This window comes from Danio aesculapii, chromosome 7 (assembly GCF_903798145.1).
Source record: "Danio aesculapii chromosome 7, fDanAes4.1, whole genome shotgun sequence".
Lineage (NCBI taxonomy): Eukaryota > Metazoa > Chordata > Actinopteri > Cypriniformes > Danionidae > Danio > Danio aesculapii.
This window is the reverse complement of record NC_079441.1, coordinates 40,450,772-40,465,382: the sequence shown is the minus strand read 5'-3', so window position 1 is coordinate 40,465,382 and position 14,611 is coordinate 40,450,772. Positions and strand designations below refer to the sequence as shown.

The 14,611-nt window shown below is 38.1% G+C and overlaps 1 protein-coding gene across 1 annotated transcript in view; it reads left to right on the top strand.

Annotated features, from left to right (window-relative positions):
• The first annotated feature begins 3,070 nt into the window (after positions 1-3,070).
• Positions 3,071-14,611, top strand: part of plxdc2b (plexin domain containing 2b) — a 118,468-nt gene continuing 106,927 nt past the window's right edge. Inside the window, exon 1 of the mRNA XM_056461956.1 lies at positions 3,071-3,210. Within this exon, the coding sequence (XP_056317931.1) occupies positions 3,108-3,210 (103 nt within the window). The 5' untranslated portion in view covers positions 3,071-3,107. The remainder of the gene's footprint in view (positions 3,211-14,611) is intronic.

Sequence of the window (14,611 nt, the reverse complement as noted above, 5' to 3'; positions counted from 1 at the left end):
CTCAACATTTTTATTTTAATTTACCCAGTCATTTTTCTTTTTTGTTCTTATTTGCTTTCATCTGTTTTCAAACAATTCCACATGCAGCATCTTTCTACGCTGCTCTTATTAATACAGCATGTTTATACTTACCCTTTGACATATTTAGTTTACATCAGCTCAGACTTCAAAGAGGAATACAGTAGATAACATCTAAGCAACTGAATTACAGTTAAATAGGTTACCTTGCAGAACCCCTGTCCAAGGAATACTAACATGAGCTCAATAAATCAAGGTCTCTAGGTTTTTGGGGAGCGCTTCTACGTGTTTTGGCTCTTGATGTGACACTGTAAGGGTGTGTAAATTGAAATGCTAATGTGGCGGCTTTAGCAGTCTTCATCCTTAAATGTTTTTGCTAGGCTGCTTGTCCTGATGTGAAGGAGCAGAGGGAGCTGGTTTAGCGCTCAACCGCAGCTCACTGCCTCTCGGGCCTCTAGAGGGACTCCCCTTGGCAGACGGTGTGGAAAAGCCTGCCAGTGTCATTCCCAAACATTAATGATCCCCTGTTCACCCTCTCCATTGCCTGTCTTGCCTCTAGGCTCTTTTAAGAGGAGACAGGCTTTAACAAAATTTATAATGTGCTAACATCAAGGGCAATCAACACTGAGAGTGACTGAACATGACAGGCTCTCTTACTACTCAATTCTCATGCATATAAAATAAAGTAAATGAGGTATGATAACATTTCTTCCTAATTTGAAATAAAAATATTGTCATTCAGAGCACTTGGTCAGAGTCATAGATGTGTTCAATAGTTGTGATTGGAAAATTAGGGTTATTGCATCAAATGTGACCCTGCTCCACAAAACCAATCCTAACCCTTGTGTGCTGTTGGGGATGTTTTCATCCACTCTGGGGTGATTTTAAGTCTTGAGAATAATTTTTGCTAACAAATATTTTTTGATACATATCTTGGGAAAAATGCTTGGATAAAATGTTTATAATTCAACAATACACTCTGGGCAAATTCACTATCCTTTCGTTATATCTGTGGCTATTTTTGCCCTACTGACTTCCATTAGAATGACATTTTTTATTGCAAAGGCATACACTAACCGGCTATTTTATTAGGTGCACCTTACTAGTACTGGGTTGGACCCCCTTTTGCCTTCAGAACTGCCTTAATCCTTTGTGGCATAGATTAAACAAGGTACTGGAAATATTCCTCAGAGATATCGGTTTATATTGACATGATAGCATCACGCAGTTGCTGTAGATTTGTCAGCTGCATATCCATCATGTGACTCTCCCGTTCCATCACATCCCAAAGGTGCTCTATTGGATTGAGATCTGGCCTTAGCATTCGAATGTTGCAGCAGAAATCGAGACTCATCAGACCTGGCAACGTTTTTCCAATCTTTTATTGGCTGACAGGAGTGGCACCCGGTGGTCTTCTGCTGCTGTTGCCCATCCACCTCAAGGCTTGACGTGTTGTGCGTTCAGAGATGCTCTTCTGCAGAACTCGGTTGTAACGAGTGGTTATTTGAGTTACAGTTGCCTTTCTATGAGCTCGAACCAGTCTGGCCATTCTCCTCTGACCTCTGGCATCAACAAAGTGTTTGCATCCACAGAACTGCTGCTCACTGGATATTTTCTCTTTTTCAGATCATTCTCTATAAACTCTAGAGATAGTTGTGCATGAAAATCCCAGTAGATCAGCAGTTTCTGAAATACTCAGACCAGCCTGTCTGGCACCAACAACCATGCCACATTCAAAGTCACTTAAATCACCTTTCTTCCTCATTCTGATGCTCAGTTTAAACTGCAGCAGATCGTCTTGGCCTTGTGTACATGCCTATATGCATTGAGTTGCAGCTATGAGATTGGCTGATTAGAAATTTGCATTAACAAGCAGTTGGACAGATATATCTAATAAAGTGGCCTGTGAGTGTGTAATCATGCATTATTGTTACTGGTTTTATCTGTTGCGAAGAGGTAACATTTAAAAAAAGTAATTCAGTCATTAGTTGGCAGCATTAAACCTTTAGATAGACCTATTCAAAAACGTTATATGGAGTAAAACAGCAGATTAAAGTGTGTGTGTATATACTTACTATGTTTATTATGTTCTGAGAGCTGAGCTGCTGATTTAGATTTTCTCAGTATACATTGCTATGAACAACAATTGGTCAACATTATAGGTGATTTTATCAATATTTAGATGTTTTGAACCTTCAGATTCCAGATATTCAAATATATTAGCATCTCAGTCAAATATCATTGTATCCTAACAATCTATTAATCGATGGAAAGCTTATTTATCAGCTTTCCGGTGATGTATAAATCTCAATTTTAAAAAGCATGTGTATGGTTTTGTGATCCAGTGTCACAGATATTGATTTATTTACCCTTCTGAAATTAAAACACCTTCCTTTTGCTGTCTAATATGTTAATATGCAAAGAAATTCGTTATTGTTTTTGAAAAGAATGCCTTACATTGATCAAATGTCACTTAAAAACGTATTTACTTTTCAACGGGATAGCACACACGTGGGCTAAAGAGGCGTTCATAATGTTATGCTATTTCTTAAATACAGCCTAATTGTAATGATGTAAGAATTGTGTTAGGAATATTCTATCGTCTCTGGTTAATTTTAACGCGGTACTCTTTTAAAACCTGTTGTGAGATCAATTTGAGTGACATGTTTTGTCGTGTATGTGTGTGTGTTAGAAAGTAGTGAACCGCGTTAATGAAAGCCGCGGCGGGAACGCCAGACCCGCTTCACGTCTGCGAAACCCCTCACAAGTCAGAGTCAGGACACTATTGGTGCTACATGTGTGACGCCATCTACACCTCCTGGTTTCGTGCTGAATGCAGGGATAAGAGGCGAGCCAAACAACACTGTTTTCTAGACGGTCTTCAACTCTGGTAGGATTTGTTTGGGTCTGTAGGAAAACGCGTTATCAGGAGCGCGAGTCCCCGCATCACAGAGGCGGAGAGCGGCGGAGCAGGAATGACCAGCCGCTGACCACACGCTCTTTGCCTTTATTTCACATTCTTTTTGGCGACGACACAGCAAAAAAAAAAAAAAAACTGAGGACATCTGACTCAGTGGATACTATCTGCCATGGCGGGTTCAAGCACGCTCGATGTGTTTGTGGGGATTGTTCTAGTTTTGCAGGCTTTGGGAAGTGTTTTCCAGATCACCCGAGGGGAATTAACAGCGGAAGGTGAGTGCCTATAGTGTCTAGCCTACAGCCTGCGTTAATAACAGTAGTTTGCTTTGGCGATAGAGATATGGGGAACATCAGGTAGTCACACTGTGACCTGAACCCATAAGTTGGATTTATAATAATTTTCCCCCTTGATATAATGACTTTGTATCAAACGCATTATGGAAATGAGCAGAAGTTGACTGGACATTTGAAAGCTCTGCATATTCTTTCAGTCAGCTCGCTGCAACTTTTATTCTTAACGTGTTTTATTCATTTCAGTAACAAAGTCGATGCATTGTGCTCCGTTATGAATGAGCTGTGCTGTTTTGGCTGTGTTGTTGTGATGTGCTGTTTGTTTGCCACAGGCGATGTTTATCAGCAGCTGTTTTTTGAACGGGATGTGACCGTGCTATCGTTCCTGCAGAAAGATTATGAGTGCAGGAGAAACCTGTACCTTCGGCTGCTGTTATGCTGTTTTCCTTGACTTTGCCTTAAAGCACACACTGTAGGCTAACCTGTTCATCACTGGAGCAGCTATAGGGTGTCTGTCATCGCCTTCTTCGGTGTCTCTGCACACTGCGCAAGGTTATTTACCGTGAGACACTGGAGCTTCCAGTCGTCTTTTTTCAAAACTACACTATAAGAGAAAAGTACACTGCAGTAATTTAGTCCTCCTCAACTTTACATTCCAATGGTGTTTTCCTTTTCAACCAATCCAAGAGCTCGTGTTCGCATTATAGCCTTTGTCTGTCGGTGTCTGGCTCTCTGTCTCTTCAGAGATCTCATATAATTAAATTATTTACCCAGTGAAACTCAAATGTGAGAGCTGTTGTGCTGCGCTGCTTTGATACCACTTTTCTACATCATTAAGTCAATACAAAGTCAAATAAAATCTCATCTGTTATACAAAAAAAGTTTTAGTAAAGTTTTAGTTTTTCTCTCTCTGAATTAAATTAGTTCTAAAGGAAGCCAAAACTAGAAACTAATTAGTTGTAGCAAATTCCTTTTGCCACTCTGCTCCAACTCTACTCTGGGTTTTCCATTTCTTTTCATTTACATAGGACTATGTATATATCCACTCCTTTTGGCTTATTCCCTTTCCTCTAATTTATTTAGCATGGGCTTTACCAGAAGATGCCCTTCCTGCTTCAAACGCAGCCTTTAGAGTAGATTTGCTCAATCAACCCCCCAGTGCTGGGAAACACCCACACATTCTCCTATTCACACACAATCTCATGCAACTACTACCAGTTTGGTTTTTTCCAATTTACCTATCCCACATGTCTTTGAGCTATGGGGGAAACCAGAGCACCTGGAGAAAACCCACACGGAAATAGGGAGAACATTGACAATTCCACACAGAAAGGCATCCAGTACATTTAACTCATGTGATTATTGTTTAAATACATTAGTTTCTCTTTGCATCAACAAAAGGGAATTAGTGGCCACTAATACTTCCTTTAATTGGTCCCATAGAGATAAGCCATGAACCAACTATACAGTACATTTCAAGTACAAATATTGAGGTATTTTTAGTGTTGAGAGACTGGCTATGTTATGTTATTTACAGTGCTTTGTGTGAACGGTCGAGCTAAAGCTCTATTTTGTTTTGCTTTGTTTGCTTTGTATTGGTGGAATTGCCTGGGCTCAATAAAAACATGCTGTGCAGTCCTACTCTAGATTTTTACTTGTTGCATTAATAATAAATAATAATAATCAATATTTTTTGTTTTGTTCTAAGTTTAAATAATTCATAGAATTTAAAATGATATAGGAGTAATTTGTAATATAAATAAAAGGCACCAATGATGAAAATCAACTTTTGTAAGCTGTTTGGCCAGAACTGTCTGTAGGTATAGTGTGTCCACTGTCATACTGGAGTGATAGAAACACAACAAGTCTCTCTCTTTTTTTTTTTTAATTTATTGATGTTAAAATAGGTCCCAAATCCCAATTTTGAGGCCCACCGCAACGTGACGTAGAAGTGCGGTTTTCCCTGCCCACCGAATTGATTGACAGGCGCCATGTTTCTATAATAACATGTATACACAGGTCCACGGAACATTTGTTTTTCAAATAAACTGTGAGTAAAATATGTTACAACTCTCTGTAATTTTAATTAGTTTAAAACGTTTTTAAAAAAGAGTATGTTTGTAATAAAGACAGAAAAACCGCTATGTAATTCTTAACTGCTATAATCACCATGACCACATGGTGCTAGTTAACGCTAACATGTGTGTGTGTGTGTGTGTGTACTGCAAACGGCAATCTGTGACTCATCATTTCAGAAAGGCTTGAATAAACGCCACCACAAATACATTAAATAATAAACGTACTTGGTATTTTTAACGAATGAGCTGTATTAAAGCTTCATCTGAGTCTATCGCTGTCACAGACCGCTATTTATCTGACATAATGGTGGGCGGGGAGAAGCAGGTGATTTGCATTTAAAGCCACAGGCTACAAAAACAGCTTCACTGTACTCAGACACCAAAATGGGAATTTCTGGAGGCTATAATAAATTATCTGATGGGGATTTTGAGTTGAAACTTTACAGACACATTCTGGAGACACCAAATGTTTATCTTACATCGTGTAAATGGGGTAAAATTGGTGCTCTTTAATTTTTTTTAAATCAATTTGTTATATTCTGTACATTAAACGCATGATTATGTCTAAACAATGACTGTCCATCTTGGATGTAGGGTATTTCCAAGTGCACTTGAAGGCAGTATGACGTACATATCAGTACTCAGACTGCTTGACCAATCAAACCAGAACAGACTGCAGTGTAAAATGTGTTACACAATGAGAGAAGTGGCCCAATGTATTTATTTTTTGATAAAGTATTCAAATTTCTGAAACAGAAACGGAACTCTATGACCTAGTTTGTAGCCTACTTTACAGGTCTTGGCAAGAGTGGAACTACATGTGAGCTTGGAAAAAAAAACATGCTGCATAATGTCTCTCACATGTGTACATTGAGTCCTGTGGCTGTGTGAGATTTTTGCACAATCTTTCATTTCTTATGATAGAGGAAAACAACCAAGTAGGCCAGGGGTAGAGCAATATTACATAATCTTGCAGTGAATCAGCCTTGTGTAGCTTATGATAACCATTACTTTCCAAATCCTGGAGCTGAGTGACTTGCAAACATGTTCTGAAGAGGTCAAGTTAGCTATTATCCATGCTATTATGCTAAAGCTATTATCAATGAATTTGCAACAGTTTATCTTATCTTTACCTTCCACAACATTTCTTTGTGTTTTAGAGCGACATAAGATTGTTACTGGTTATCTGAAGGAAGTCTTTCACAGGGAGGGTTTATGAGTAATAGTTGATATTTAGCCCTGAAACTGCAGTGACAGATTCTCTGAGAAAAGGAGAGATGGTGAGAATGTGGGGCCCCACAAGTCTTAAGTAGTTCATCCAATGGGTTGGGTTTAGGTTTGTGTTCAGTCTGTCTTTGTCACCCCCTCCCTTTGGCTCCTCTCCTTTTCTCTCTCTCTGCCCTCAATTTTTTTCTGAACAGTTATACTTTTTACCATTACATTGTATTTTATTTGTGAGCTTAACAATCATGAAAAAAGTCTTTCTTTAGGCTAATGTTCATATTAAGCCATATTAATCGAATTACTAACACTACTTGCAACATTTGTATCAGTGTTTAGGGCTCAATTTATGTGAAAATCAGAGTGTTTGCTTCTTGTAACGAACCGGTTAGCATCTTGAATTACTCTGTGGAGCTTTTTAACACTTGTAAAGGTCAAATCTGCACTGTTGTCAGTTTTTGGCACTGCACATCTGCTCTGTGAAGTCTCTAGAGTGATATTGAGGAGGGATATTATCTTATCAGAACATTGAATCCAGAGCTGCTCCTGGCTATAGACCACCTCATGTCTTTGGCACTGGATTATCAATCCATTATACCTTGGCAGAAATATAAACTACATCTTGGCAGCTCAGACCCATCACATGGAGCTTCTCTGGATTTCTTTTGTACCTTCACAGCTCATGTGAGCCGTCAGGTATAGCTTCATCTCTTCATGTGGTGGAGTTTCAGCATCTCTTGTACACATGAAGTGGCTGTCTCTCGGCTCGTGGCCCAGATAAAGCATTATTTATAGAGAGTGCTGGCCATCTGCAGTGCTGTGTCAAAAAAGACTTTATTAATAGGACTATGGAGATGGGTGTGTTTCACTCCCTTCCGATACAAGTAAATTAATAGTTTGTTTCTAAATTTGGTGAAGCGAAGTGAGAGGTCACATAGGTAGAAGAATCTCCTAACTTTTTGGCTGGACACTAAATGTACTTGCATTCTGAAATGTACAGAAATATTAAAGGTACTATGTACCTTTATGCAAACAAGCTTGAGAAGCAAACTAGAAGATTTTGGAGTTTTCACAGACCACATGAGAAAAACAGAATGAATGATTATTGCAGGTTTCTGATCTCTTTTTCTGCCCACTTCTCAATAGAAAGTTAACATGTCAGCATATCTAATTCTCTCAGGTTCAGTTCTCCAGGCTAGAACTTTCCTCTAAGAGCACTGTAGCCACACATCAAAATTTTAGCAGAAAATTTAGGTTGAGCATGACAGAACATTTTCCCAATTTCAGCCTAATATTGACAAATGTACTGATAATAAATAGACTTCCAGAAATTAAAGCTTGAGTTGAGAAAATGTAACAGCTTTATATTTTATACTTTTGTAGATCTTGATAAATTGTTTCTGTAGTATTTGTTCTATAAAAAAGTATGAGCTTAAAGCCAAAACTATGAATTTACTGTAATTATATTCCTTTAAAATATTTTCTGCATTAATATTATATAGATTTAATATGAATAGAGCTGCAGGATCCTGGCTAAAATGAGAATTGCGATTTTTTTTTTTTTTTTTTTTTTTTTTTTTTTTTTTTTTTTTTTTTTTTTTTTTTTTTTTTTTTTTTTTTTTTGAAAATAAAGATCAGAATTTTTCTCATGATTCTGTAGATGTAAAATAAAGGTTAATATGAGTCGGCTATTATTGTTTTTTCTTAGACATATGGTAAAACAATAATAATAATAATAATATGCATAGGTCTACTGATTTCTATAAATAATTCTATTCTACTTATAATAATTCTGATGTTGAATTATAATGTTTGAGATATTATGTTGCAATCTGTCATTGACAACATTATTAGACCATTTATTCACTGGTAAAATGAGACATTTGTCATTAACAGATTCCCTCTGACATTATATTCAAGGCTAGAGTAGTTATACTGACACTGTAAACATTTATTTTCATGTACAACTGTGTGTTCGCTATGAAAGAAAAAACATCAAATGCTTGTCGTAATCACAACTCTAAGATGCAATATGATTATTTAAATTATGTGCACGCTTTCGGTTTCTTTTTCACTGCTTAGTGCTGTTCATACTTTGTGTGGGGCTCTCAAACGATCACTCTATGCCACAAACAGAATGTTATTTACAACTTTATTACCTGTTTTTCATAGCCTATGCAGGTTCTGTTCACTAAAGTAGACACGCACGCGTCTATCATTAAGTAGGGACACGCCCGCCCTCTCTATGGTAACAGCTCACAGTCAGCAGCTCACATCACATGTGATTTCCCGACCGCGAATACAGCATTACATAAAGACAAAAATGACATTTTTGGGTGATTTATACTTTATGAATAGAGTATGTGACTCTTTCAACATCATTTGGAGGTGTCCATGTCGCTGAGCAACGTATGTTAGACAATGAAAAGACTTGTGCAGCCGCCTTTTGCTTCTCTCCTGAACTTGAAAATATGTTTGACAGAATGCTGAATTAAAATCGTCTAGGGGTCGAATCGAGATCGTGATCTTTTTTCGATTAATTGTGCAGCTCTAATATGAAGATACCACATTTTTTCCATAGTACTGTAAATATGATTTAATAGTGTTTCTGCAGTAAAAATGACTGTATATTGAAGCACCTTCTAACTAGATCTTTGTTGCACATTGTTATCATCATTGAGGCATTGCACTGAACTAATAAATAGTACAGTATGTACAGCAACCTGTTGAAATTTAAGAATAAGTTAAGCATTTTCATACAGAAAAGAATGTAAATGCCATCAGAAGATAAATTGGTAGTTGCACCTCTAGCAAAATTTAGTCTGACAGGAGAAAAAAATTGCAATAGGAGCTTTTTGTTGCAGTTGGGAGCACTGAGCAATTGTGTTAATCTTGATTTGTTGAAGATTTTCATCTACCCCTAAACATCAAAAACTTAGTCCCAATCCCAATTCTATTTTTGTACCCCTACCCCTACCCCTTTTCTGACTTTTCTGACAGGGTATTGCTAAACAGGAGATATGATTATGGATTATAGATAGCAAAATTTAGCGGGTTTTATTTTAGCGTTTTTTTTTTTTTTTTTTTTTTTTTTTTTTTAATACCATGGAGGTAAAACATATGCTTGTCTGTTGTAATAATTTGTAAAAATGACAAGAAATACTATTTTGTGGATCTCCTTACTTCCCGGAGCAGATATACTGCCGTTGTGGCAGGTGTATTTTGGGAAATTTTCTTACCCCTTGGTTTCGAGTGTGGCCTTGAAAATTCTCCAATTGAAGGGGTAGCTCTACCCCTTAGCTCTATGCCTTCAAGCTATAGAGAATTGGGACATTAAGGGGAAGGGCTAATAGTTAATAGGTGCTTCTGAAAACATTATTGGTTGGGTTTAGGGAAGGACGAGGGTGGGTCAGTCGATTGGTCAGTCAGTCAGTCAGTCACCAGCGTCTTCTGGTGGATTTACGTGAGACAGGCAGGAGCAAATGGCACTCTCGAGAGAAATTTGAGATCTTAAAAAGCATACACAATGTCCTCTGGTGGTTTCGTGAAAACAAAAACTGCAAAAAAAAAAACATACCTCCTGGGACGTATTTGGCACTTTCCATAAATATATATAGGGGTACCTATTCAGAATGAGCCTGGGTTGGACTAGTGCACATGTGTCGAACTCAGTCCTAGAGGGCCGCAGCTCTACACAGTTTAGTTCCATCCCTAATTAAACACACCTGATTAAACTAGTTGAGTCCCTCAGTCTTGTTTGAAACCTACAGGTAAGTGTGTTGGAGCAGGGTTGGAACTAAGCTGTGTTCCATGTACTCCTGGAACAGAGTTTGACACCCCTGGACTAGTAGGTCCAGGTCACATGTAGTTGCTATTTCGCTATATTAGTTGCTATATTTTATGTCCCATGTTTTGACACAGGACAACGATGTTTGCTGGAATGAAGTATGAAAATTGTATCATATATGAAGTAGCATATATCTTTAGAAACACTGTGAATGTGAACAGTACATAGCAGGACCATATGGGTCTAAACTTAGATAGAACTGCTGCATCACACGTCTAAGAATGTGCCAACATTTTCAAATTCCTCCCGTTTTTACAATCCACACTACAGCACAGAAACAGCATTTTCAAAATTTTCCACTTGGGAGAGCATCTTCAAAAAGCTTTGGTTTGGCAGGACAAAAACACTGTCTCATTGTGTATGGAAGGCCAAAACATCGGGAGAAAGATGGATTTCTGGATTAGCCTAAATATAGCCTCAGTCTCTCTCAAGTCCAGCACTGGAGAATAGGAAAAATCTTTGCAAAATGACCATGTTTCTATAGGAGGGTCCGCTAGTTGGACTGTCAGCTGTGAACCTGCAATGTCGTTTTATGCTGTCAGAAAGCTGGCCAGAACTGAACGAGATCCAGTTATTTTAGTGTCCAGTCTGGTTTGGATTAAGTACTGGACACGTACTAGCTGACAGTTTCAGATGTTTTCCTCGAAAGGTCCAGTTATTATTATGTTCCTGCGACCCTGTATTTTATATTTGTATGCTGAGAATTGCAAAATACCAAGTGTTTACTATTAGAGTTGTCCTTTAGAAACAGATAGTTGTGGTTGCTCCATCTGGACGTCATTAGAATAGCACATCCTTCCTGCATATTTTCCACCCCTCTCTTCTTTTCTGTAAATTGTTCGCTTAACAAGAATGTCTACATCTTCATTCTCACACAACCCTGAAACTGTTTGGATGAGGCCCGTGGGTGTGACTGATATTTGTGTGTATGAGACAGTGAGGCCATGGAAGATAGCATGAGCTCATTGAATATTTTTTAATGTGTCATTTTCCTTAACACGAATACAAAGCCCCCTCTTTCTCTAACAAACACACACTAATACAGAGACCTCCTGGCATCAAGTAGGCATCAAGTTAACTGACCATAGCACTGATGCACAGCCTGTTTCTAATACACAGCCTGGTTCTAAGTTCATCATCCATCATAATGCCAAAAGCAGCAGCCTCCCACACACACAAACTCATACTCACACACACAAAAACGAGCCCTGCAGAGGCAGCCAGCGGAACCTCCATTGACCTTCATGTCTCTCAGAAGTGACTGCTGTAGGGGGAGAAGACTCTAAGGGCGTTTGTAGGAAGATCTTGGTAGGAGAGTGGGAGAGAAGGAAAGAAAGACACAGCTTGAGAAGATTGAAAGCAGCACTAAATAGTCAGATGATGCAGAATAAAATGTGAAATTAGTTGGAGAAAGCACAGAAAAAAAACGTAGGGAAGATGAGGCAGTGGATAAGCTGACATACTCCCTTGTACTGTATCTTGGCAATACCCTTTTATTGTCATGTGACCTTGCGTTTCAGAATCACCTTGTAATTGAACTGAAAATGAGAAACACATGGGACGAGTGAAAAGTAGCATTTTATTTGTCAAAATGACATTTTAGCTTATCAGATGTAATATCTGCAGAGCAAATGGACCCATGTCTAAAAAGATTTGGGATGCATATGGGTGATTTTACCAATATATAAAGAAATAATTAAGCTGTATATTTCCATGAATTGCAAGTGTTTTCCAGGCATGAAGTAAAGTGTGTCAATTGTAAATTGAGCCAGCAGTTCAACTTATATACTTAACGCTGGATTTCTCAGATGGGTTATTGAGTTTATTTTATATGGACAGTTTAGAAGTACAGCAGTTCAATTTTGATTTAGTTTCCGACTTAAACTGTGTCCAAAAACTGCTCACTCTTTCCCTCATTCACTACTCTGTATATTAGGGCTGGGTATTGATTCAGATGTCTCCTTTGATTCTGATTTAGAAGAGCCAGATGATCTGTGTGAATGAACTTAGGGAATGTTGATGAATCAGAATTTGGACACTACTACAAAATGGTCGACACCCAATATAAACTTCATTGGAAATACATGCCTCAGCCTACATTTTAGTGAAACATAAAATATATTGCTCCGGGTACGTTTCATTGCACATTTCAGATGCCAAATCCATTAGAGGGCGCTGTCTAGCAATATGTTACTCGGGGTACGTTTTGTTGTATGTATCAGATCCTTATTATCTGTTACAAGAGAATGTGGGGCTACTGAAACACTGACCTAAACTCTTATCTAAACCCAACCAATTGTGTTTTCAGAAGCAAACATAAGAGAATAATGCACTAGGACCCCCATAGATTTACCTTGATTTTACATTGCTTTTATTGGTTTTGTGGAACCATGCTCGTCATGTGATGTAGACGCTAATAACAGAGGTGCGGAACCAAATGCAGGGTTTATTGGAAGAATGATAGCAAAACGGTCAACACACGCGCAAACAGATGTATACAGGCAATCCTGTGGTCAGTAAACAGGTGGATGGTCAAAAGGCAGGCAGCAGACAACGTACATAAATAAACAAAACAAACCAAGGTTCAAACGTGGAAAGGCAAGACAAAGGAAAAAGCGTCGAATGTTACCGATAACAAGACTCAGTGACAGACATGAAGGAAGCAGATCTCACGTAATGTTTGTGAGAAATGCTACAGTAAGAACTTTAACAATGATTATTTGATGTATTTGTTGTGGAGTTAATTCAAGCCTTTCTGTGACGATGAGTCATGTGTTTACAAAGTTCGCACATTGACACACACACACAGTAGACACACACAAACACACAGAGCGCGCACGCATGCGTTTAACTTTGCACTGTTTTTGCATGGCAAATGTGTCAGGACACACATTAATATTCACCGTTGTATGGATATCCGTTATGTTAATGTACAAAATAAACCTGATTTATCGTCCACAAACCAGGATTGAAGCGTCTTCTTTCATAACTGTTCTGACATGCGGCTGTGGTGATGAATTACAGCGGTTTTACCGTCTTTAACTTACTTTATTACAAGCATGTACTGTTTTAAAAACGTTTTAAACTAGTAAAACTCATTTTTGATGACATTTGATAATGATTGATGATCACAGAGAGCTAAACATATTTTTTAATCCCAATTGCTTTGTGCACGTACTGTCGTGTTGATATGATTATGTGTTACTACAGAGACAAAATACACAACTGTCAATCAATTCAGTGGGCGAAAAAAACCCGCACTCCTACGTCACGTCGCGGTCGGCCTCAAAATGGGAGGGATTTGGATCCTATTTTAACGTCAGGAAATTTAAAAAAGAGACTTATTGTCTTTATATCACCCCAATTTGTCTGTGGACACCCTATACACACACTTCTGTCCAAACAGCTTACAAAAGATGATTTTCATCATAGCTGTACTTTTAAAGGAAATTCAATCAGTATTTAAATTACTTAATTTTTAAAATATGTAATTATTTTTAAATCTACATGTAAGATTCAGATTCCATTAGATAATCGCTTTACCCTCAGATGGTGCAAATTAGCCCTAATCTAGGCCAAACTGAGACTAATTTTTTTAAAGAAATAAGAACTATTCTCTTTGTTATAAATGCATTGTGGACACATAAACTGACCAGAAGAAGAAGCCATCCTAAAATGATGTACAATACTTGTTTGTGTTTAGCACTTGTTTTCCATTGTGGATCACATACTGGATGTAAAAATGGCTCATCTTACCCCAGTCTCTCATTCAAGTTAGGGCAGGACATTTATTGGGATTGAATGAGTTTTGGTGTGAACGCTAAGCTCTGTATGGTGGATAAGTGAATGGATAGTTTGAGTCAGGCTTTATCTGTTCTTGAATGAGTTCGTAAGAAAGAGTGAATAGAGCAGTGAAGAAAAGGATCGAGGGGGTTCTTCTGGGTAGGTGCTCCTGTCCGCTGTTCCCAGAAGCACCACCATGCATTCATAATAAAAAAAAAACCTAATATCTTACATTTTGAATGAACCACCAAGCTCAAAGTGCTACTGTATAAAGTTCTTTACTTGCATTTGCCACAGAAGGAAGGTAAAAATGTATGCCTCAACAACCTTAACTAAATCGCATTTAAAAGCGCACCGCTTGACTTCCCCGAATACAGCTGTGAGAGAGCAAGGGGAGGAGAAAGAGAGAGTTTTCTCGGAGAAAGTCACAGAGGTTTCCAGTAGTCATCTATTG